The 24958-nt window shown below is 50.3% G+C and overlaps 1 protein-coding gene across 2 annotated transcripts in view; it reads left to right on the top strand.

The window, feature by feature from the left end:
* Positions 1-5801: 5801 nt before the first annotated feature.
* The window catches only part of L3MBTL1 (L3MBTL histone methyl-lysine binding protein 1), a 30740-nt gene continuing 11583 nt past the window's right edge, over positions 5802-24958 (top strand). For both annotated transcript variants that reach the window (XM_048222157.2, XM_026503525.4), the window contains exons 1-10: positions 5802-11008; positions 11165-11391; positions 11712-11853; positions 12098-12251; positions 12385-12517; positions 13173-13257; positions 21755-21843; positions 22364-22468; positions 23394-23529; positions 23840-23931. In XM_048222157.2, the coding sequence (XP_048078114.1) occupies positions 10873-11008; positions 11165-11391; positions 11712-11853; positions 12098-12251; positions 12385-12517; positions 13173-13257; positions 21755-21843; positions 22364-22468; positions 23394-23529; positions 23840-23931 (1299 nt within the window). In that variant the 5' untranslated portion in view covers positions 5802-10872. The remainder of the gene's footprint in view (positions 11009-11164; positions 11392-11711; positions 11854-12097; positions 12252-12384; positions 12518-13172; positions 13258-21754; positions 21844-22363; positions 22469-23393; positions 23530-23839; positions 23932-24958) is intronic.

Here is a 24958-nt window from a genome sequence, read left to right as displayed (position 1 = left end):
TGGGCTTCTTGCTCAGCGGGGAGTCTACTTCTGCTTCTGCTCCTCCCCCTTGGCTTTCATGCATGTGCGTGCCCGCACACGCGCGCGCGCTCTCTCTCTCTCAAATGAATACAGTCTTTTTAAAAAATCATTTTCAAAAAAACTGCTCAGATCAGAATAAGTAGTATGTGGACACCCTGCCCTAATAGATGTTCAGCTGAATTCTGGGTCAGTTCTGGCAAAGGAGTGAGGAAACTTTAATACCCCTACAGAATCTCTTCCACTCCTTCAGAGGGTTTAAAGCAAATAATGTGTCCTCTTGCTCTGCGTAACAGGAATAGAGGGAGAAGGAAATTCAGAGCATAAATTTCAGTGTGTAAAGTACACAACAACATTAAAATTGGAATGAGCAAATAAGATCTTAAGTTACAGCTTTCGTCCGCCTTTGCTGTAGATGACATTCCCCTGCAGACCTGGTAGGAACTCCAGCATGGATAGCTGTGGCTGTGATTGTAATAAGCTGATCAGTGGAATACCCTGAGTCATAATGGTCCAAACTCACATTCAGTAAACACTTACTTAAAGGTCTTGCCAGATTCTTTTACATATCTACACATATTTCTGTATCTCCCCTCTTCATGAGCAGAGTACCTCCTGTCCCTTGATTTGGCCAGTGGAATTTTGGCATGCATGACATGTTTAGTAGACTAGATATTACCCTTCCCTTCCCCAAAGATGCCTACCTTCTAACCTTAACCTGTCAATATGCTACCTTAGGTGGTAAAAGGAACTTTGTAAATGTGACTAAGTTCTGGAAATGGGAAGATGATCCTGGATTATCCAAGTGGGCCCAGTGTAATTACAATAGGTAAAAAGATGAGAAAAAGTTGATGTGAAAACAAGCAGAGCTTGTTTCCCAGAGCTGGGAAGATGCTACACTGCCAGCCTTAGAGATGGAAGGGACGGGACCGCTGGGCCAGAAAACTAAATGCTCTGCAGCCTCTGGAGGGAGCACTGCCCTGCTCAGAGCCTGACCTGGTGAAGGTCCTCTCCAGGCTAAACGTCCCCTCAGCTCATTTTGGCCTTCTGATCTCCACAGCTGTAAGGTAATAAATTTTTATTTTAAGCCCCCAAATTTGTGGTAAGTAGTAACTTTAGCTATAGGAAGCATACAGCATAACTGCAGGCTTAAGAAGCACTTGCACAAATGGGCGTGGTGTTTGGCATCTCGGTCATCACCGTGAGAATAATATCCCTTGGTCAGCCTGCTGGTAGGAGATGAGACAGGTGGGGCCAAGCTGTCTGTCAGTCTCAGCCACCTACAGCTTGAAACAGCCCAGCCTAAGTCCACCAACCCACAGACGTATGAAAAGGAAAACCTTTGGGGGTTATTTCATTTTGCCTAAACAGATACTTGACATTTGGCACTCCCACACCACCACCCCTCAATTCTCTGCCTATTCTGAGCCACAGGAAGCTGACCTCCATTGACTATCCACATCTCCTTTGCCCTCTGTTTTCAGATTAGGTTCAGTCATTAGGGAGCAGCAGTAGGATATGAGAAAGATTAAGATTGGAGTACTTCCAACAGCTCCCTCCCTGTAGAGTTTAGGCTGGTGGTGGTCTTCATTGGAAGGGCATAGTGTCTTCTATGCAGAGCCCTCTTGTTCCAAGTCCTAGTAACCACTGTCCCCTTTTCCTAGCCACTATGGTCTTTTGCTAACAATTGTGATTTTCTAACAACCTGCCCACACCTTTAAAAACAGACCCTTTATTAAATTCTCTTCAAATTCCAATAACGTATAAAAGATAACACTTGATGAAGTTGGCTTTTTTTCATTTGCTATCCAAAGCCAGGGAAGAGCTTCTTGAGTTAACAAGTACACCAAGGAACTTTATTCTTGCCTCTCAGTAGATAAGCTTTTCTGAGGGAGATACCCACCCACTCTGCCACCCCCTTATCTGGCTAACATTGTCCAAGTACGTGGCTTGTACCAGAAAGCCAGTGTGTTCCTTGAGTGGAAGAAGAAGGGAGATTGGAAGGTAAGTTCCTAGCAACCCCATTCCAAATAGCTGATTATGGGATATGAAGTGCTACGGACCGAATGTTTGTATCTCCCCAAAATTGATGCTGAAGCCTAATCCCCAATGCGATGGTATTTAGAGGTGGGGATTCTGGGAGGTAAATAGGTCATGAAGGTGGAGTGCTCCTGAGTGGAATTAGTTAGCACCCTTATAAAAGACCCCAGAAAGTTCCTTGCACCTTCTGCCATGTGAGGACACAGCAAGGAGATGGCTGTTTGTGAAGCCAGAAAGACTTCACTAGACACAAAATCTGCAGCACCTCGATCCTGGATTTTCCAGCCTCCAGAACTGTGAGAAGTAAGTTTCTGTTCTTGTAAGCCACCTAGTCTAGTCTGGTGGTCTGCCCTAGCAGCCCAAGTGCACTAGGACATGAAGGCATCTGAAAAATGAAATCAGAAGATGGCCTGGAGCAGACAGAGCCCGAGCAAAGCAACATAATGTCTTGTACAGAGACTTCAGGTTCTTGGACCACCTTTCCTAAGTGGTATTTGTCCCCACTGACAAGCTAATTGTTTGGAAAGAAAGTCCTTGGTACTGGGAAATAAAACACCTTGAGACCCGATGAGACCCAATTAGGGCTTCTGACCTCCCAAACTACAAGGTAATAAATCTGTGCTTTTTGAAGCCACTGAGTGTAATTTGTTCCACAATAGAAAATGAATATGCCTTGATTGAGTGATTCTTTTTTGTTGGGTACCTCAGTGTCCTAAGACGGGAATTCTATCAGTATGTTGAGAACAAGGTTCAGATATTTAGCAGGGTCAGGGTGAGGGAAATAGCTGAGGCTCTGGCCCTCACTGAAGCAAGCTCTAGAGCTTACAAACATAAGCTTCCATTCCCAAAGCCAAATAAAATTTTGTCAGTGTCTGAATTTCTGGATAACATAAACCCATGCCCTGGGGGGAGAGCAGGACCTGAAGCTGATCATATTTGGAAACTTGGGTCTCCCTTGCCTTTCCCACTGTGGACCCACAAATACATAGTCTGGGTATGGGAGGTGTCCAGTCTTTACACTGGTTTAAGTTCATACTCCCAGTACCACTTGGACTTAAGATCCCATCTCCTGCCATTAAGTGTGATGAAACCCAAGTCCCTAGCAGCCGGTCCCTGTCTCTAATCAATAACCACCTCCAGGGGAAGAGAGACACCAGGCCACCCCCACCCCAGTTGCTCTGTCTCTTGTTTCTGACCCCTGCTGGTTACCCTTTCAGCCATGAATTTACTCTTCTTCCTCCTTTGCTTGCTTCTTCCTTGTAATATTTTACCCAGGATTCTGGGGTGTTTATGGCTAGAAAGGGCTCCCTATTAGTAAAGTCTGTCATGTTGGAACCAGTATTTTCACCCTGAACTTTATAAAGGGCACATCTTGATGATTTTCCTAAAATACATAGACTGCTTCAATGGTGAATTAAATTCTGTAGAAACAGGTGTAGGCTGCTTAACAGTTTTCCCAGTGCTTCTGTTAACATTTCAAACAAATTTGGGTCCACTCTTGGGTAGAAGGTTAACTTGGAGAAGACATTGGGGGCTACTGACTTGTAGAAGAGGGGTTTGTCACTTGAGGGAAGGACTGGACTTTGAACCCTTGCTCCTGAGGGCATACTGGAGCAGCAGAATAAATGCTGGCTGTGTGAGAAACAACCTTCCCCAAATCGCATCAACTTGAGGAGCTCTCCATCCCTGAAGGTGCTCAAGCAAGAAAGACCACCGAAAGTATCAGGACCACCTGTTAAGATGGTTAATGGGCAGAACAATAATGCCTCAGCAACTCATGTTGGTTCCTACATTCTGCTAGCTCAGATTCCACTCGTCTGTCTGAATCACTGTCTGCAAGACGCATTTGTAATTGAGAAGCCATGTGTTTGTGTAGTTTCATCACTTTCTTGTAATCCGAATACCTAAAATAAACCTTTTGGAAAATCTAGAACAAGCAGTCTGGGTAGAGATGAGAGAAAAGGAGCGGATGGTTGTGTGTGTATCGGTGTGTATAAAGAGACCTCCATTGTTATGGCAACCAGCGTCCTCAACTGATGCAGATCTGTTCCAATAATATGAGATGTGATTAAAAATTGACATTGCAGCAAGGAAGAACACATGTAATGCGTTGGCGTGGCAACCAGAATGAAGTCTGCATAAATTTAAACCCAATGATCACAATTTGGGCAATTTGCCTGCTATTAATTAGGAATCCTTTTCTCATCTGGACTGGGTCAGAAGTCTGGAGGTCTGACCTATGGCCATGACCTTTGGCCAAATGGACCTCAATGTCCTTTTCTGTAAAATAAGGGATTAGGTTAAATCTTACCGTGTTGGAGAAGGGGCCCGTGCTATAGACTGTACCAAGTGTTTCCCTGTTTTCATCTGCATGCAGTATATTATTAGCAAATACTTATTGGGCACCCAGTCAGTGTCCAGCTGGGTTTAGCTAAGGATACAAAAATTGTCTCTCTTGAAGCTTGCAGTCTCTCCACCTCTTCAATAACAGATCTATGTGAAGCTACAGCTGTGATATGTGTAAAAAGAGGTGTTTTGTGCAATAAGAACCATCAACAGAGATGTGACTAGTTAGATCAAGGATATTGAAACACAGAGAAGCAGTGACTTGCTCAAGGTAACACCACAACGGGAACCATAGGCCAGGAAGTAGTGAGTCTTTACGAATGTTGAAATGGAGTACCAGGAGGATAAGGTGATGTCCTCCAGGTCACACCAGCAGCCATGGCAATAGGGTCATCTAAACGCAGGCGCCGCTGATGCCGCTCGCCCTTTATGCCTGGCAGGGTCGGAATTGGAACCCACGCCGCCCTGGGCCTCCTCTCCTCTGGTCGCAGGGCCCTTCACCCCTTCTGAGGCCGTTTTCGGATGCTCCTTGGCTCCCCTTCTCCGGGTTGGGGCGGGGAACTGCAGACGCGGTGGGAAGGCGTTGGACACCGCTGCAACCCAGCCGGGGTGCGTGCGGGAGCGCAACCGCGTCTTTTGTCACTGACCACTCAGGTGGGGCCCGGCGGGCTCGCTCTTCGGCTCTGCGGGCCCCGCGCCCCACTGCGCGCGGCGGGCCGTGACGCGGAGGGTGGGGGGCAGGATGAATCTCTAGCCGCCTCGCCCACGCAGCCGTCCGGTCGCGGGTGGAGAGGCCACTAGGCCGACGCTGCCGGGCCCGCGCCCCCTGATCCCGCTCGGCGCGCGCTCTGCGCCCCGCGTCCTGCAGGGAGGCGGGCCCGCCCCCTGTGCGCGCAGGCGCGCGCAGCGCGGGGCTCGGACGGCAGCTCGGCGCCGGGCAGCCACGGGCGGGCCTCGCAGGTAGGGAGCCCGCGGTGGGGGCTTGGCCCGGGGTGCGGGGCGCTGTCCGCCCTGCCGCCCGCCCTGCCGCCAGTGCCCGGTGCGCGGCCCCGACGTGGGGCTCGTGGCGAACGCCGCCGGCGGGGGGCGCGGGCCGGGGAGGAGAGCGGGGGAGCGGAGCGGAAGGGGTCCGGGCGGAGCGCTGCGGGGCGGGGGCCGGCGGCTGTGGGGCGGGGGGCAGCGACCGCGAGCGGGGAAGGCGGTGGCTCCGTTTTTAGCGAAATGCAGTCAATTAAGAGTTTTTCATTAATACGACGGAGGGTGTAGAGGGCGGGCTTTGGGGTTTCTTAGGAAATGGGTCATTTGGCAAACTTTCTTTTTCCTACCATTGATTTCCGATTTTTATAACGGGAAATGGGATTATTATTTTTTTGCCATAAAGAAAAAGAATAAAAAGAATTCCGCCATTTTGGCGTCTTAAAAAGTAACCGTTGCGCGGAGCCGACGGGTCAGTGGCCGCCCCGCCCGCCGCCCTGTGTGCTGGTTCCCCGAGGGCCCACGGGTTGCGGTCCCGACCCCGAGCCGGCTTGCCCCCCTCCAGCGTCCCGGCCGCGCCTGCGGGGGGCAGGCCCCAAGTTTGTGGCGCTCAGCCTCGCTGAGGCTCTGAGTATGTGTTGCTCCCCACCCCCAACACCTAGAGCCAGGGCTTTTATTGAGCGTCTGTTGTATACGAGGCCTTGAAGGGCAAGCAGTTGGGAGGAACCTTAGTAGAGAGACGACGAGAAAATAAACAGGGACATACTCATTCAATAAATAGTTATTGAGCATATGCTATGTGCCAGTCACCGCTCTGGCCCCGGGGACCCAAATGGCTCTTTTAGGTCGGGTTCCCAGGAACCAGACTCCGAGAGGGAGATGCGAGCGCACGTTTAGTTTACTGGTGTGCCCTTGGGAATATCACCTGTAGGACAGGAAAGACAGCAGGTGGTGGGCAGAAGTTGAATAGCCAATGTAGTCTCAGCAGAAGCCTCAGCCTGTCCCAGGGGAAGCTCTGGAGCCGACAGGGCCCTGCTGAGTTATCCCAAATTGAGACAAGGGGTGAGGCCTTTATTCCCCTTACCAGCTGGTCTAACAGGATGGCTGTTTCCAGGAGAGGGCACTTGGGCGAGGCAGCTCCCCTGGCTGAGGGCAGTTCCCAGAGAAGCTGACAGATGAGGGCTGCCCCTGACAACCTTCAGGGCAGCCAGGAGCTCCCACTTTATCCCCTCCTCGCCTAGCCTCTGAGCAGCACAGCTGGGGGGCGGGGTGGGGGGTGGAATTCTAGCCCCTAAGGCAAGAATGGCTAAACCTTCTATGGATTTCCATACTATTGTTTCTTACACCGTTGACCACTTTTTACTCCCAGCTCCGGGATTCATTCATTCAGTGAAGATTTGTTGAGTGCAGCCTCTCTGCCGGGCTTTTTGCACTTCAGCTGCTTTGTTCTGTCTCTGGGGGAGACAGACAAGTTAATGCATGGTTAAACTGTGGTGGAGTGGAGCACAGCCGAGGGGATGATTAACTTTGTTTGGGGGTGGATTCTGGGAAGGCTTCAAAGAAGAGGGGTCGCTCAAGCTGGATCTTGGAGGATGATTGAGATTTTTCCAGACCTATGGGATGTGGAAAGGCACCAAGCAGAAGGAACAATGTGTGCAGAGGACACAGGAGTGGGGTTCTGAGGGTGTGATCAGGCCATAGGGGTAGGAGCGGATGGGTTCCCAGCACGTGGCTTGGGGCTGGGAGCCATTTCAGACCGGTTGTGCTGCTGTGTGTACCAAGTGAGACAATGTTTATGAAAATGCTGCGTGAGCTGCAAACACAAGGGGTGGCAGCAGGAGAGGAAGAGTGAATTCAGATCACAGAGAAAGCAGTTACAGGCCTCAGAAAAACTCATGGTCTAGCTGGGGAGGAAGAACTCAGAAGCAGTAGGTGCCTCGAGCCAGGAGCCACAAGAACATGTGATGGGTCCCAACACCACAGACGCCCTGGATCGTCTTTCCTCCTGCACATTCGAGGGCTTTTCTTCTAGAACTATTCTTTTTCTCCCGCACTGTCCATTTTTATCCTCTCCATGGGCTCATTTTCATCAGATACAAACATGCTGTAACATCTCCTATTTAAAAACAAACCAGCAAAGACCCCACGCCCCTTCCTTGAGAACACATCACTCTCTAAACACCGTCCCCCAATTCCACGTGCTCTCCTTCACATCACAACTCCTTGAGAGAGTTGTCAGTCCCATTGTTTCCACTTCCCTTTCTCCCATTCTCCTATGAGGAGCAAACCGTGTTGTCAGTTTCCCCCACAAGAATGTCGAGTGTGTGGCGGAGGTTTTTGTCTGTTTTGTTCACTGACAAATCCTCATTGCCTAGAACAGTACCTGGCGCATACTAGGTGCTCGTAAATATTGAGCTAATCCATGATCTCTCACTAGAACCCACTCCGATCTGGTTTTTGTGTCCACAGCTCCTCGGAAGTGGCTCTTTCAGGGTTTCTAAGGACCTCCTTATTGCCCCGATGGTCAGCTCTCAGCCCTCACCTGACTTGATCTGTCAGTGGCATTTCACAGTGTTGAGGAGTCCCACTGTCCTGAAAACTTTCCTCCTGTGTCCTCCAGAACCTCAGACTCTTCTGGATTCCCTCTGAACTGAAGGCAGGCTCTTTTACCAGATCTTCCTCTTCCCAATCTATAAATCTTGGTGAGCTCCAAACCTCCTGCCTTTTTCTTTATACTCAGTTCTCTGGTCTTCAACCCAGCTATACGTGACAGCTTTCCAGTTTACATCTCCAACCCAACCTTATCCCTTATTTCTACAATATGTGCTTCATGAGAGCACTTTGTCTTGTTTGAGACTGTATTCCCAGAGCAAAGAATGGAGCTGACATTTAGTTGGCCCTCCAGTGTTTGCTGAAACAAGGGCAACAAACCTGAGCAGAAGGGCAGTCCCCTCAGCCACCCTTCCTGGACACCCCCGAAACATGTGAGAGGTTTCAAAACAGGAATGGACTTCTTCCAGGAGTAACCATGCTCACTCTTAGTGACTGCCAAGGTTTTGAATGAAAAGATTGACTCTATCTAAAAGAACTTAAAGTGGTACAAGTATATCAGCTGTGCAAAGCAAAATAATTGAAATTCAGGGAATTCTATTTTATAATTTTAACAAAGGGAAACACACTTTGGTTTGAATGTTGCCTTCATTAATAAGGTTGTATATCTAGCCTTCACCTACCTGGTTATATAATATAGAGGATGGACTCTCTGTTTTAGGGAGGAAAAGCTGGAAAATAAACATAGTGCCCAAGAACAGCAGGTGGGAGGGGAGTGGGAGAGACAGCAACCCCTCCAAGCTGACTTTGCTAGCAAGTAGCTTCCATGTTATCGGCCAGAAGCTACCAAGCTCCCTGGAATTTCTGTTAAAAGGGAGTGGATTAGTGTTTGTTGAAGGCCTGCTGCTACCAAGACTTTACACATTTTGGCATGTGATCTTCACCAGAACCCTTTGAGGTAGATATTACTGCATTCATTTTACACACAAGGAAACTGAGGCTCACGTCAGGTAAACTACTTACTCAGAGTCACGGGTGTTAAGTGCTGGAGCTGAGATTCACATGTGTTATGTCTATCTGGAGCCGAGGCCATGTTTTCCTTTAACTTGTATGCCAGAAGCCATTGTCAAGGACTGCCAACACCTTAAAGTAACCAGGTATCAATCACACATTCAGAGCTTTTTATTAACAAGTTGAAGTTAGTGAAATCCAACACGTATTTATGTAGCACCTACTATGTGCAGGCAGAATTCCAGCGGCTGTCTACATAGCAGTGAACAAGACAGACACAAGTCTGCCTTTGTGGAACTTATATTTCTATGGGGATGACCGATCACACACAAATAAGTAAATGAAGATCACTGTCGATTATAATGAAGGATGCAAAGGAAATAAACACAGTCATGGGATGAGCAGTACCAGCGTGGGTAAGGGGTATGCTGCTTAAACTGAATGGCCAGGAAAGACCTCTTCTGAGGAGGTGACCACCGAGCCGAGGCCTGGAGGATGGGAAACAGGCAGTCAAGCAGAGAGCTTGGGGAGGAGCATTCTAAGCAGAGGGGAAAACAAGGATCAAGGGCTCTGAGGTGCGAGTGTTTGTTAATGAGGAGAAGGAAACCAGTATTTGTTGGGGGTGGAAAACAGGGGAAGAGTGGTGGAGAATGAGATCAGAGAGGAAGACAGGGTTCAGATTCTATAGGGTGAAGCACTTTGATTTTATTCTAAGGGCAATGGAGAGCCGTGGAAAAATTTTAGGTAGGGAAATTAGGTGATGTCGCTTAACATTTTTAAAGCTTTCTCTTACCGGAGAATAGGCTGTAGGGGGCAAGAGAGGAAGAAAGGAGATGAGGTAGGAGGCAGTTTCTGAAGTCCAAGGAGAGCTGATGGCAGCCAGGAGATGGAGAGAAGTCAGACTCTGAGATGTGTTTTGCTGGTAGAGCCGACAGGCCAATTATAATATGTGTAAAGTTTTACTGTCCAACTATGGCCACTGTGACTGTTTAAATTTAATTTAGATTAAGATTAAAAAAATTCAGTTCTTCATGCACACTAGCCACATTTCAGGTGCTCAGTAACCACATGTGGCAAGGGGCTACTGTGTTGGACAATGTAGGCATAAGACATATGCAGAAAATTCACAGAAAATTCTACTGGACAGTGCTGGTAAGGCACTAGAACAGCAGCCAATATGTTTTAGGAGTTAAATAAATGATAGATATTAAGTATAGTTGTTATGTCATTAGGTCTTTTTTCCCCCATATATTTATTTGCTCAACCACCTCTTTATTAAATACCTTTTTTGCCCTTGCTTTATTATATAGCAAAGTCATGCACTGCCTGGGTTCTCAAACAACACCTCTTTGCTCTTCACATGTATGCATTTGTTCAACAGATGTTATAGTGCTCACCCTGTGCTTGGGGTTGGAAGGGTTGTGGGCAGGGGCATAAAATAATGTGACTGGGAAAGATCACCTCCCAGGAAAATGGACCTTACGAGTGAGAGCAAACCTGGTACTTAAGAGCTCTAAATCCCCACAGGAAGAAGAGATTGATTCTAGTGGGGTTAGACGTAGGGGTTAAGAAGAGGGGAGTTAGGACTTAGCCTGGGCTCTGTCATGGACAGCCGGCCAGACAGAACCTTGGCCTGAGACCTACTCCCCAGAGTCAGTTCTGTACCTGTATCTCACAGTTTACAAAGCACCACCACTCATGCCCATCTTCCAGAGTCTGGGGGAGATGCAGGGCCCGGCCTCACCTGGATGACCTGGTTAGAGCCAGGAGCCAGACTTAATGGTGGTCTCCTAAGACACCCTGCTCTCCTCAAGGCTGAGGCTTTTCTTGGCAGGTTGCCAGCCTGAGGGTGACCAGCTCCTCCTCAAAGAAGCCTCCTCCCTCCCTGATCGCCCTGGGGGTCGGTCGTGTTCAGCTTGTAGGCCTACCAGGATGGAGGGGAATGCCGAAATGGAGATGCTGAGGACACTGAAGGGGCCCTCCACAGGAGAGGTCAACGTGCACCTGGTGGCCAGAGACAGCCCAGGTTCCAGCTCTCACCTGCCGGCTACTGCCTTCATCATCCCAGGTGGGCCAAGCCAGGGGCCTGGGGGGAGGAGCATTCCCATACCTGCCTATGCAGGTGTGGTCCCGGGAAGGACATACTTTCACCTGCCTACACACATGCATGGGGCAGGACCACCGGGCTCACCTGTGTCATGTCTGTCTGTGTATTTGTTCGTAGCCGGCTCGGCCACCCTCGCCCTGCCCAGCAGTGCCCTGGATGTTTCCTGTTTTCCGCGGGAGCCGATCCATGTGGCCGCTCCGGAGCGAGTGGCCGGCAGCGTACCTGTCACGGCCACCGTTCTGCCGCAATTAAGCGCGGGACCTGCGGCCAGCTCCAGCGCCACCACAGTGCGGCTCCTGGAGTGGACCGAGGCCGCCGCCCCGCCTTCTGGGAGCGGCCTGCGGGTCAGTGTCTGTGGGGATTGGCGGGAGCCCGAAGAGCCGCACCTGTGGGGCGGGGCCAGCAGGCAGGAGGCGGGGCCCGGGGCGAAGGAGGGGGAAGGGGGCCGCGATGGAGGGTTCTGGGGTGCTGCTTTGAGTGAGGGACTCTAGGGGCATGGCTTGGGTGGAGGTGCCCGGAGTCTGGCAGGCTGCTGGGGGCGTGGCTTGGAGCGAGGCACCGGGAGCCGAGCCTTGCGGAGTAAGGCGGTGGGAGGGGACTCTGCCGTTTGGAGGCGGGTCGAGGGGGTACGGGAGTCCTGTCCTCAGACCCTTCCACACTCCAGTTCCGGATAAGCGAGTACGCGCCGCTGAACATGGTAGGAGCGGAGCAGCCCCCGAGCCCCGAGCTGCGGCCGGAAGGTGTGGCCGAATATGAAGATGGCGAGGCCCCGGCGGGAGGTGGCGATGCGGGCACCCAACAGCCGGGTAGGACCCCCCAGTCCCCAGGCTGGGGCTCTGCCCGAGCTTCCTCAGCGTCTCCATGGGCGGGGTGGAGGATGGGGTGGAGGGCCTGGATTCTGTGGGTACGCCCAGGGGTTGGTCCTGAGGTGGAGAAGACTGTGGGGAGCCTGTCCAGGGGAGTCTGAGGGGGGGCGTGGGTTCCGAAGTGGGCAGAGCCTGAGTGTGGCGGTGATGGATGGGAGGCCTGAGGCCGCTTTGGCCCCCACAGCGGACCTCCCCCAGGATCCTCCAGAAAAGCCCCCCCAGGATCCCCCAGAGGATGATGGCACCTGTCAGTGCCAGAAGTGTGGACCTCAGCAAAGCGCGGGTCCAGATCCTGCTAGTTCCTCCAATGATGACTGCCCGCAACTGTTCCAAGAGCGGTAAGGGGGAGGGGATTGCAACTCTACTTGCTCTGCCTTGGGGCCCTCATTCCCCATTTCTGCTCAGGGCTTAGGAGAGGGACTGGGTGGTGCAGGGTGGATGGTTCTTTCTCTTAGGCCATCTGTCCCTCAGGTCAGTCATAGTGGAGAACTCCTCAGGCCAGAACTCCTGCACCAGCGCTTCTGAGCTTCTCAAACCCATGAAGAAGAGGAAGCGCAGGGAATACCACAGCCCATCAGAGGAGGAGTCAGAGCCTGAGGCCTTGGTAGGAAGAGGGCAGTTGCGGGGAGCGGGGGGGGGGGGGGGGGGGGGGGGGGGGAGGCGAGAGGCTACATGGCAATTCCCACTGTCCTCTTCGTTAACTCAGGCTGTGGGGCCAGGCCAGAGAAGACACATGATGACTCCCTCATCCTATTTTGGGGTCCCATTTTGACTCAGGTCCTGTACTGGGTTAGAGGAAAATGATTAAATCACCCTCCGGTTTTCCGGAGCTCCCATCTCAGTCTGGTGTCAGGGCTAAGTCACATTCACATAAAGCAGCACCCAAGCAGATGTGTAGGCAGATGGAAAGCTCCATCGCTGGAGCCCCGTCACGAGGCCAGAGGCAGAGAAGGTTGCAGAGAAGCTGGAAGGGACAGAGCATGAAAGTTCCAGCGGGCAAGTAAAATCAACACACAGCAGGCCTGAGGAATGAGGAAGATTGTAGTCAGACTGTGTCATAGGGGCTGTACGCTCATGTGAGTTTGTGTCCACCTGGTGGGGGTTGCCCGCTGCGGCTATGTTCCTGCCGATAGCCTAAAAGAAATTTCGCTTGTGTGGGGCAGAATACCATGTGACCAGAGAGACAGGCAGGAACCTGGAATAGAGTCTGGGGCTTCACCCCAATCCATGAGGACAGGAATCAGGCTTCTCTTCCACAGGAGAAGCAAGAAGAAGGAAAGGATCCAGAGGGACAACCCACCGCTAGCACCCCAGAAAGTGAGGAGTGGAGCACCAGCCAGCCTGGTATGGTGGCCTCTCTGTGTGCCTGTCTGTGGCTATGTTGATGTGATGTGTGTACACACCTTTGCTGGTGTGAGGCTGGGAGTATGGGTTACGCACGTGATGGTGTGTTGTACATACATAAATGAGTATAAATTAGTGTGTGTGTGAGGGAGAGAGAGAGAGAAAATGAGAGACAATGTTTCTGGTTTATGTATTAGTATATGTGTATTTGGGGAGTGATTATATCATGTGTTTGTTTATCCTCTATTACCCAGTGGTGAATAGGCCTCACCAGCCCGGCTCAGAATCCAAAGACTTAAACAGCTTTTAATGGCATCACAGGGCATTGCTTCCCTTTGGTGGTGTGAGCAAGTTTGTGCTGGCCATTGGTCTGACCTTGCTGTTTGAGCCCCCCTTCTGGCCTTTTGATTTAAAAAAAAAAAATGATAACAGTCAGCTCTGGCCCTCAGGCCTTCTCCATTCCCGTGTGACAACAGTCAACTAGAGCTGAGTAACATTTATCACACTTGCAGTCACCTAGGTACCACTGTATAGCAGCTTGTTGAATGTCTGTCTTCCTCCCTCAGAACCAAATTCATTGTATTCATCATAGTATCCCTGGTGCTTAGCTCAGCGACTGATGTTGAGTAGACTCTCCATCCGTGTTTGCTCGTACACGAACGCATGGGTTGTGTGCGGTGATTCCTCTCGGACCACAGCTCTGTTGCATGAGCTGTCATCTTTCTTGTCTCAGAGAGAGCCAGAGGGTGAGGAGAGTTCTCAGGACGTTCTGCCTTTATGGATCTGGTGCGGCCAGAGGAACCCCGTCTGTGTCCTGGGCTCCGAACTCCTATGCCTATTCAAATTCCTATTCAAAATTCTGCCCATCACAACCAAACCAGATTTTCACTGCTGTCTCTCACCCAAGGCTCTCACATCAGAAGCCAAAAGCGTAGCTCTCATTGGTTTATGGCCTCTTAAATCCTTTGTAGAGGAAGGAGGCAGTGTCCAACCACCTAAGACAGTGGCTCAACTGCTGTGTCTTACTTAGGGAAATAGATTCATGAATCAGTGTTCTTTTAGCTGGGTCCTGTGGACCAGTACAGGGTTATCTTTTGATTCATATACCTCTTGCCATCACAATGGTAAACATTGGCATGGCAGTGGTTTCTGGATATTTTCCTCCTTGTGTCTTTTTTTCCTTTTTTCAAGGGAAGATACTCTATCAGTTGGCAGAAGTTTGCATTTATGGCTAAATTTTTTCCCGCTTCTTTTAGGGGTCTTTTGGCAGAAGAATCTGGCATGAGGGGTGGGCGTGGCAGGGTTGCTTGAGTGTCCTGTGTGTGGAGAATCCGTGCTATGTCTACACTCTGCTTGGCGGTTGGATGGCCAGCTACTGGGTTCATGTTGTACAGGCCTGACGTGTCTAGTCCTGACAGAATGTTCCAGTAGTTCACAAGTTAGAGCCATGTAACTCAAGTAATTTCTCAGGCTCTCTCTCTCTCTCTCATGTATCCACTTTATTTTTTCAATGGCCACTTCATGTGAGGAATCTTTCCTAACACACTGTGGTAAAAGTCTTCACAATGTATGTAGTCATTAATAGCTATTCCGATATTCTCGTGTCTACCTCTCATTCTGCCCACATCCAGACCAGGCATCTGTGGTGGCGTTCTTCAGGGTCAACTTGTTACAGCCTTTTCAGTTTCAGAACAGTCCTCCAAGCATCCTCGCATCCTTTTCTGTCTCCCTATAGTTACCTTAGACGTATGTTTTTGCCCATTCTTTTTTTTTTTAGAGAGTTATTTATGTATTTATTTATTTATTTTAGAGAGGGGAGGGGCAGAGGGAGAGGGCAAGAGAGAATCTCAGGCAGACTCCCTGCTGAGCACGGAGCCCAGTGCAAGGCTCAATCTCATGACCCAAGATCATGACCTGAGCTGAAGTCAAGAACTGGACGCTTAACTGACTGAGCTACCCAGGCGCCCCACGTTTTTACCCTTTCTTAATTGAGTTGTTTGTCTTCTTACTATTAATTCTTTATATATTCTGCATGTAAGTCCTTTATCAGATGTATGTGTTACAGATATTTTCTCCCAGTCTGTGGCTTGCCTTTTCCTTTCTAAATGATGTTTTTTGAGGAGCAGAATGTTTTCATTTTGATGATGTCCACTTTGTCCGTTTTTTGCAGCTAGCGCTTCATACGTATTTTTACAAAGTAGTGTTTAACAGCTTTATTGAGATGGAATTCACATACCATGTAATTCACCCATTGAACTTGTACAATTCAGTGGTTTTCAGTGTATTCACGGAGTTGTGCAGCCATCACCGCAATCAATTTTAAAGCATTTTCATCATTCCAGAAAGAAGCCTTGTACCCATGAGCTGTCATTCCCCCCAAACCACCCATCCTCCTGTCATCCCAGGCAGCCCTTCTGTGGATGGATTTGCCTATTCTGGACATTTCACATAAATGGGATCATATAATACATGGCCCTGTGTGACTGGCTTCTCTCACTTAGCACAGCATTTTAAAGATTTATGCACATTGTAGCGTGCATCAGGACCTCATTCCTTTTTACTGCTGAATGATAGTCCATTGTATGGATATACCACACTTTATTTATCAATCGATGGGTATTTGGGTTGCTTCCGCTTCGGGACTGTCATGAATAGTGCTAATATGAATATCTGCGTACAAGTTTTTGTGTGGATATGTTTTCATTTTTCTTGGGTATATACCCAGGAGTGAATTGCTGGGTCATATGGTAACTCTATGTTCAGCCTTTTAAGGAACTGCCAGGCTGTTTTCCTAAGTGACTATACCATTTTCTCTTCCCCCCAGAAGTGTATGAGGCTTCCAGTTTATTCACATCCTCATCAGTGGTTGCTATTATTATATTTTATTATAATGCTTAGTGCTTGCTATTATATTTTTTATTATAGCCATCCTGGTGGGTGTGAAGTGGTAGCTCATTGTGGTTTTGAGTTGCATTTCCCTGATGGCTAATGATGGTGAGCATCTTTTTCATGTGCTTATTGGCCATTTTTATATTTTCTTTGGAGAAATATTTATTTAGTACCATGCCATTTTTTTTTTATTTGACAGAGAGAGACAGCCAGAGAGAGAGGGAACACAAGCAGGGGGAGTGGGAGAGGAAGAAGCAGGCTCCCAGCGGAGGAGTCTGATGCGGGGCTCGATCCCGTAACACTGGGATCATGCCCTGAGCCGAAGGCAGACGCCTAACGACTGAGCCACTCAGGTGCCCCCATGCCATTTTTTAATTACATATAAGAAACACATTTTATATTGAAATTTGAGGAGTGCCATACAGAGTTGGGGAACAAGTTGAGAATATGAGCGTGTGATTCAGTACAAGACATTAATCAGTATGACTCTTAGAGCAACGCCTTCTTAAATGAGGTCCCTTTTCTAAATTTATATGCAGAATTCTGTGAATTGTTTATTTTTCTGGGGAGATTGGTCCATGGCTTTCATTTGATTTTCGAAAAGGTCCATTTATACTTACTAAAAACTGAAGGCCAGGTGAAGAGTAGACCACAGCATTATGGAGCCCAGCCTCTTCAGTTTGGTGTTCCCAGTGAAAAGTCTGGCTAGAACCACTAATTTGCAAATTATCTCTACTTAAACAACTCAAGCAATGCTAAAGAAGGTTCCTTTTTTTTTTTTTTTAAAGATTTTATTTATTTATTTGACAGAGATAGAGACAGCCAGCGAGAGAGGGAACACAAGCATGGGGAGTGGGAGAGGAAGAGGCAGGCTCATAGCGGAGGAGCCTGATGTGGGGCTCGATCCCAGAACGCTGGGATCACGCCCTGAGCCGAAGGCAGACGCTTAACCGCTGTGCCACCCAGGCGCCCCACTAAAGAAGGTTCCTAAGAGAGTGAGCAGAAAGAGAGAAAATGGGAGGGAATTACTGTATTTCCAGGGATCCACCATTGAGGAGCAGGGTTGGGGTGGGAGACAGAAGAACCACTGATGGCAAGAGAAGAGAGGGAGATACAGCTAAGAGAATGCAGCAAGAGGGAAATGCTCATATGGAAAGGGGGTTGGTAACACGTGGATATCAAGAGAGTTGAGGAATCAGAAGAAGTCATTGGACTGTGGCCTTGGTGACTCGAGAACAACTTCACTAGTGCGCAGAGGCAGGCACGAGACTGGGTGATTCAGAAGGAAATGTGTCAGAAGGATGTAAAGTTGTTCATAATACCCCCCTTATCTTTTAATGTTTGCAGGATATGTGGTGATATCCCTTTTTTTCCCCCAGCTTTATTGAGATATAAGAGTTCAGACTAAACAAAACACAATACCAGCCCTTAGAGAGCTCACAGTCCGATGTCAGGGAGAGATTTATGAACAGGTAGTTACTATGCAATGGTAGAGTAAGTATTGTGCTTGAGATATGTAGGTACAAAGGACTGTCATGGAACAAACTGCCTCATGTAGTCAAGGAAGGCTTCATGGGGTAGGTGGGGTGATGTTCCATCCGTGTGTCCATACATCCATGTATCCAAGCATCCATGCATCCAAGCATCCATGCATCCAAGCATCCATATCCATGCAACCATGCATCCATACATCCAAGCATCCATGCATCCAAGCATCCATGCATCCATACATCCAAGCATCCACGCATCCAAGCATCCATACATCCATGCATCCAAGCATCCATACACCCATGAATCCATACATCCAAGCATCCATATATCCATGCATCCATGCACCCAAGCATCCATACATCCAAGCATCCATGCATCTAAGCATCCATACATCCAAGCATCCATGCATCCATGCATCCAAGCATCCATACACCCATGAATCCATACATTCAAGCATCCACGCATCCAAGCATCCACGCATCCAAGCATCCACGCATCCAAGCATCCACGCATCCAAGCATCCATATCCATGCAACCATGCATCCATACATCCAAGCATCCATACATCCAAGCATCCATGCATCCATACATCCAAGCATCCACGCATCCAAGCATCCATACATCCAAGCATCCACGCATCCAAGCATCCATACACCCATGCATCCAAGCATCCATACACCCATGAATCCATACATCCAAGCATCCATATATCCAAGCATCCATACATCCATACATCCAAGCATCCATGCATCTAAGCATCCATGCATTCAAGCATCCAAGTATCCAAGCATCCAAGCATCCATGCATCCCTACATTCATACATCCCTACATTCATGCATCCAAGTATCCATGCATCCATATATCCATGCATCCACATACATTCAATCATCCACACATCCATATATGCATATATCCATCCTCCTAGTCATTCATTTAACAAACATTTGGTGATCGTCTTTCTGTGTGAAACCCTGTGCTAGGTGCCAGAGCTATGGCTGGGTCTTGAAGGATGAGAAGAAGACAGGAGGATGGGACAGGGTGGGGGCAGGATCTGTGAGGCAGAGGGATTAGGATGCGCACACACACAGAACACACAGGGGTGTGGAAATGCACGATCAGGCCAGCTCATGAAAAGCTCTGTACGCTGCAGAAAGATGTTTGGATTTTTGTATTTTTTGGTTTTAAGTCAGAAGCTATCGTGGACTTTAAAGCAAAGAAATAAACCAGTTTTATTTTAGAACTATTCTGGTGATAGACTGAATCTCAGGCAGAGAGATCAGTCCAGAGACTCTTGGAATCAGGGTCAAACCGAGACGAACGGTGAGCATGGAGAGGTGGGGGTAGATTTGAGAGCTAGCTAGGAGCTGGAGTTGGCAGGTCTCAGGGACTGAAGGAGCCTGGGGGAGAAAAAAGAGACCTAGAGGATCCGTCCCAAGTTCCTGGCTTATGTGGCTGGTTGAATGGATGCTGGTGCCACAGACTGAAATAGACTGTACAGAGAAGGCCACAAGCTTTGGCAGAGCAGTTATGAGTTTGGTTTTGGACAGCCTGAGCTAGCTGAAGAAAATGCTAGCCAAGAGCATCTAGTCTAAGGAAGCAGAAACAAGCAACGGAGCATTTCTGGAAGTCAAGAGAGGATCCATACTTTAGCTAGTCTATACCATACCTTGGGACACATTGTAAAACGGTGCCCTTTCTGAGCAGACCCAATTAGAAAAAGGCAACCTTTCTTCGTAGTAGACTCAGCCACATGGCTCAGCAAGGAGCCCCGGCTGCATTTCAGCCCACATTCACCCTCTTGGCTGGGCATCTGTGTCGAGCGCGAAAACAGTACAACCACACACAGGAGCTTTGGGACTTATTTGGTCTGGAGGATGTGCCTAAGAGCTCAGCCCATTGTTCACCGTGGAGAAAGGATATAGGCAACTGGAGGAGGCTAAGGGCTTGGTCAGGGAGGGGAGGACTAATCATGACTGAAAGGTTTAGCAGGCAGGCCCCTTTCCAGTGGATTCCGTTTAATCTCTTTTCTCATCTGTGAAAAGGATTACTATGAATCCTACCTATCTCCTCAAGACATTGTGTGAGGATCAAATGGGACCATGTATGTGAAGCGTCTGAGGCATCCCCGTACCCCCAGTTTCTGGGACCAGCCTTGGCACACAGGAAGTACCACTCAGTGGTAAAGGAAAGGTCAAGGTAAAGGGAAGTGGTGTTGATGACAAACTGTGAAGTCCGTATCCTTGTTATGCATCATAACTAGTGAAGAGAATCCAGATAAGTAAAGGCTCAGGGAGGCAAACGGCAAGGTTGGGGGTTCGGAGGTTAAGGGACAGAAGATGAAGTCAGAGGTCTGTGCTGTGGCCCAGGGGTCTTAGGACTTGGCCACTTTGGGGTATGGCCAATGGAAGATGAATTTGGGAGTTAGGACCAAGGAGTGGCAGAGGTGCCTGGTGAGATTGACAAGTGGCTCGTGGTATGGTTCAGGAAGAATGAGGAGCGAGTGTCGTCTAGAGAGAAGGGGATGGGTATTGTGAAGGACTGGTGATAGTAGTGGTGATTTGGAAAAAGTGAAGAGGTATCATACAGGATGATGTGGAACTGTAGTGGCAAGAGACAGAGAGACAATGCCAGGCCTGGCGTCCTGAAGCCTACTCTCTGCCCTGGTGTGCTCAGTATGTCTGGAGGAAGGCTGAGTGGGAGAACCGAGGGTCTCTTGAGGGAACACTGTAGGCGATGTGTTCAAGGGACAATCCAGATTTCACGCAGGACAGAGGATAGTGGGAAGCGATGTGCTCTAGGCTGGTGTGTCTGTATAGGTCTCTGAGAGAGTCTGATGGCTTGGTGGATCAGCTGATGAAGAAAATCCTTGCTTTGGTCCAGCTGGGTCAGATGGTTGGTGTCTCAAGGCTCAGTACAGTGACCAGGGAACACAGGCAGCCCCTAGAGAGATGCTTCTAGCCACTTAGGTTCCGACTAAAGAAGAGAGCTTCTCTGTGAGTGACAGAGCCCTCCACATCCGAGTGATCCACGGCGGTAGCCAAGTGAGCCAGAGCACGGCAGAGCTGGAATCCAGATAAGACAGACTTAATGGAGCCCTGGGAAGCCCAGAAACTCAAGACCAGAGCTTTGCATTTCGTGAGGATCTTTTACTCACAGCATCTCATTGACTCCTCCAAACGACTCCCTATGGTAGATGAAGTTGTCTGCTTATTGCAGATGACAAAATGGAGGCATAAAAGTTACTAGAAGAAGCTGGAGCTATTTACCCAAGGGATATGGATTGATTTTTGCAATTAGTTGCCTCTTTCACTGTCTGTGGCCCTCAGTTGAAGGCAGCCCAGGCTGACCTTGTGAGCCTACCTTACGCGTTGCCAGCTATTCTAGTCCTTAAAGGATGTTTCTCTTCTGTGCTATTAGCCATTGCAGGCTAACCTGAAGTTCCTGCAGGGGAATTCGTCTCCCCCCTCCCCAGGACCTGGAGGCTCCGAGGGCTGTAGGCCCTGACCGCAGCGTGTGTGCACATGCATGTGTGTGTGTGTGTGTACATGCGTGCACACATGGCGTACGTATGTCTGGGAGAGCCATAGAATCTGTCTATTCTTTGGGCACGCCAAGCACACGTATACGTACTTGTGTCTCTGTGTGTACCTCTGCGTGTTCAGAGGAAGAAGAATTGAAAAATGAGAGTTTCTCATTTCTGTGTGATCTTGCTCCCCCGTTTCTCCCTCCTTCCATGTTTTCTCTCCCGTGAGCTTAGGTGGCACTGCGATGAAGTCCTCCGGCTCAGGACTTGTCACTCAGCTTTGTCAGAGAACAGGGTCCCTCTGTGACTGAGACTTTGTAACCTCAGTTACGTGCTCTGCAGTCCAAAGTACTTTTTCTGACAGTGGCCTGGGGATGACGGCGGACAGAATTTGGCGTAGCCCCACTGGAGACGGAGGCTCGCCTGAGGTCTGAGCCCGTGTCTGGCGCCGTCATGGCTGGGAGGGCCCAGAGGGCAGCACGCAAGCATAGACGAGGGTTTGTTTGGGAGGTAAGGTAGAGTTGAGTCGGGGGACACTGAGAATAGTCTGTCGGGAGCAGTCCAGGGGTCAATCTGTCTGTCTCCTGTCCGCAGCATCAGGGGAGAAGAAGGAAGGCTGGTCATGGGAGTCCTACCTCGAGGAGCAGAAGGCTGTCACTGCCCCTGTCAGCCTCTTCCAGGACGTGAGTCGGATAATTTCTACCTGGGAAGAGCTTGTATGCCCAGTCCAGGAACTCACCACCAAATTCAGGCCTTCTGGTGTATTGTGTGTCTGCTATCCCTCAAAAAAAACTGGCGGAATGGAAGGGGGAGAGGCTGGTTAGGGTCCCAGAGTAGAAAAGGGCTCACTTTGAGAGGCTTTGAGGGTAGGAGGAAGTAGAAGGGTGGGACCCAGGCTCACCCATTAGTGCCCCTGTGGACTTTTGAATCCTGGGACCTTCTGTTCTGGTCTGTACGCTGATCTTGCCATGGCTTGGGTAATATGGAGCCCTTAAGTCCAGCTCTGACTTAGCCCACATTTTTCAGAGGACCTGGAAGCTAGTCTGTCCTGCTCTGGATCCCTGCACTAAAGATCCCCAAATAAGTTACCCCTTTGGTAATATGAGGCGGGTGGGGCCTAAAGGCAGCTCCTTCACCCTAAGCCCACTAGGCAAGGATAAGGCTGGATGGAGGCTGGGTCCTCTCCAATCTGTGCGTTGACAGTACCAGGCAGTCACTCATACTAAGAATGGCTTCAGACCGGGCATGAAGTTGGAAGGCATCGACCCTCAACACCCGTCCATGTACTTCGTCCTCACCGTGGCCGAGGTGAGCAGAGACTTGCACCCACGTTGTGGCGATGTCTCTTCCAGTAGACTGACGGGGACTGCTGGGGGCATGGAGGGCCTGGCTTAGATGAGGGAGATGCTGCCCTGCCCTCAGAAAGCACAGTCTCCAGGGGCTTTGGTGGAACACACAGAAAGCTAAAAACGGGACAAAAACCAAAGTATTGGGCAGGGTGACCATGCTGAATGCTGTATCCTTCAGTGCTGGGGGAGCCTAAGGAGGAGAGGTCCTGAGGGCAGGGATGTTGGTGTGTGTTCCAACCAAGATCTTGTCCTCTAGGAGCTCACAGTGTGGGAGTCAGTGAGATAAACACATCTGTGACATGCCACGGCAGGGGGGCGGTGGGGTTGGCCAACAGATGTTGAGCAGGGCGGCACGAGGGGGCAGAAGGAGCTTCGCAGAGGAAGGTCCTCCTTCCAAGCGTTGAGGGAATAAGTTGTGAATGGGTAAGGTGTTCCAGGCAGAAGAAGCAAAACCAGCAAAAATACTGGGGCATGGAGCGGTGCCAAGTTCAAGGAGCTGCCATCAGCTTGGTGAGGTCAGAGCAGTGTGTGAGTGAGAGCAGTGAGAGACAGTAGCAGAAGGAAAGGCCATCAGGGGCCCTGAACAGGCCTGAGCCTTGGTAGGTGCCCTTGGGGTTCTGTCCAGGGCTCAAAGGGGCAGGAGGATGTCATAGACTCCACCTGTCTCACACCCAGAACTCAGGGCTCATGAGTACATGATCTGCCCTCAATGCGGGATGGGAGAGCACGGGGCCAGGTTCAGGATGGGGGGAAGAGCAGTGGGCTGGGGAACCTGCTAGCATTCGAGACCCTCAAGACCACCAGGCTGGGCCAGAAGAGGTGAGGGAAAGGGAGTGGGTGTTTGCTGGCATCAGAGTCCCTGTGGTTCCCTGTCATGGGGCTAGGTGTGTGGCTACCGCCTACGTCTGCATTTTGATGGGTATTCCGAGTGCCATGACTTCTGGATCAATGCCAACTCCCCTGACATTCACCCCGCTGGCTGGTTCGAGAAGACTGGGCACAAGCTGCAGCCCCCCAAAGGTAAGGCCTAGCTGGGTTGCTCACAGTGACCTTCCCTTCTTCCCCGTGGGTCCCCTTCCTTATTCCCCGTTCTACAGCTAGCCTCTCTTCATTGACTCCTACTCTGACGAGGCCCCAGGGCTTCTGCTTTGCCCTTGCCCTTGGGTGTCTACCCAGGTCACGTCCCACCTCAGCAGGGTTTCCCCGGGCAGGCTCTTGAGGGTTGGGAGGCCCTTGGGCCGTCCGGATTCTGTGCTTCAGTGTGGGTTAGGCCTGCCGTGGCCCAGCCTCTGTCTGCAGGGAGCTCTCCTCTTCCCCCCGAGGGGCCTAGGTTACAAGGAGGAGGAGTTCAGCTGGAGCCCGTACCTGCGCAGCACACGAGCCCAGGCCGCCCCCAAGCACCTGTTCGTGAGTCAGAGCCACGTGAGTGCCCCTGAGCGAGAGTGGACACCCACCCCCTGGGACAGATCCCTGCCGCTGGCCAGGCTGTCCTGACTCATCAGGAGAGAGCTCACCGGCCAGTGCTCTCAGCTTTGTTCTGGTCTGTCCCAGAGAACGGGAGGGGTGCTCTGGGCGGGGCAAGGGCCAGAGAGGGAGCTGGTTATAGGTTCCACCCAGTTTCCCCTCCACCCTACTGCAGAAACCCTCTCCTCCGAGCACAAGCAGGCTCTGTGAGTCCCTGGCCCACCATCTCAGCCGCCGTTCTCCTTTCTTGCTTTGGTTTGCTCTGCAGCTCTTGGTGTAAAGCCCAAGCCTCTGTTCTGGGAGCTGCTCTTTGGTCCCTTGACCAACACCATGGCTCTCCCACTCAGTCCCAACACTCACTGCTTGTCTTCTTCTCTGTTGAGGGCAGCTCGCAGCTTTATCCAGCAGTGGAAGTAGCTCCTGATCTCCAGCCAAAGGTCTGAGAGATTTAGGGAATCCCCATCCAAGTCGTCAGCATATCAAAAGTACAGGGTCCCCGTGGGTCAGAGGGCCACCGTGCTGTGCAGACTGGGACACTTAGTCCCCCAGCGAGGTCTGGCCCCGGGTTCCCAGGTGACTGGGGGTGGTCTACCCACTGTTAGAACAGGGAATGCAGACTTTGAGTCAAACTGTTCAAATCCTGGTCCCACCATTGACGAGCACTGTGGTCCTGGGCAAGTTATTTAACTTATAAAATGGGGATGATTGTGCCTATCTCATGGGTGAGATGCCAGCTTTTGAAGCTTATGCCTTCCTCCCCTTCCCCCACCTCACATCAACTCCTCCCTTCCAGCCCCCCACCGCTGACCCATCTGCCTCAGTGCCAGCTTGGCAGGCTCGTCCGGGGAAGAGAGGCTCGTGCTCACCCCGGCAGACCCCGGGGGGCAGAGTCTTGGGGGGAATGTGTAGCTTCCTGCCTGTCACTCAGCTTCCACCACAGTGAGGCCTCCTGGGAGCACAGCTTGGAGCCCAGAAGCTCCCACGT

Source organism: Ursus arctos, unplaced genomic scaffold, assembly GCF_023065955.2.
Source record: "Ursus arctos isolate Adak ecotype North America unplaced genomic scaffold, UrsArc2.0 scaffold_16, whole genome shotgun sequence".
Lineage (NCBI taxonomy): Eukaryota > Metazoa > Chordata > Mammalia > Carnivora > Ursidae > Ursus > Ursus arctos.
This window is presented reverse-complemented; position numbering and strand designations above follow the sequence as displayed.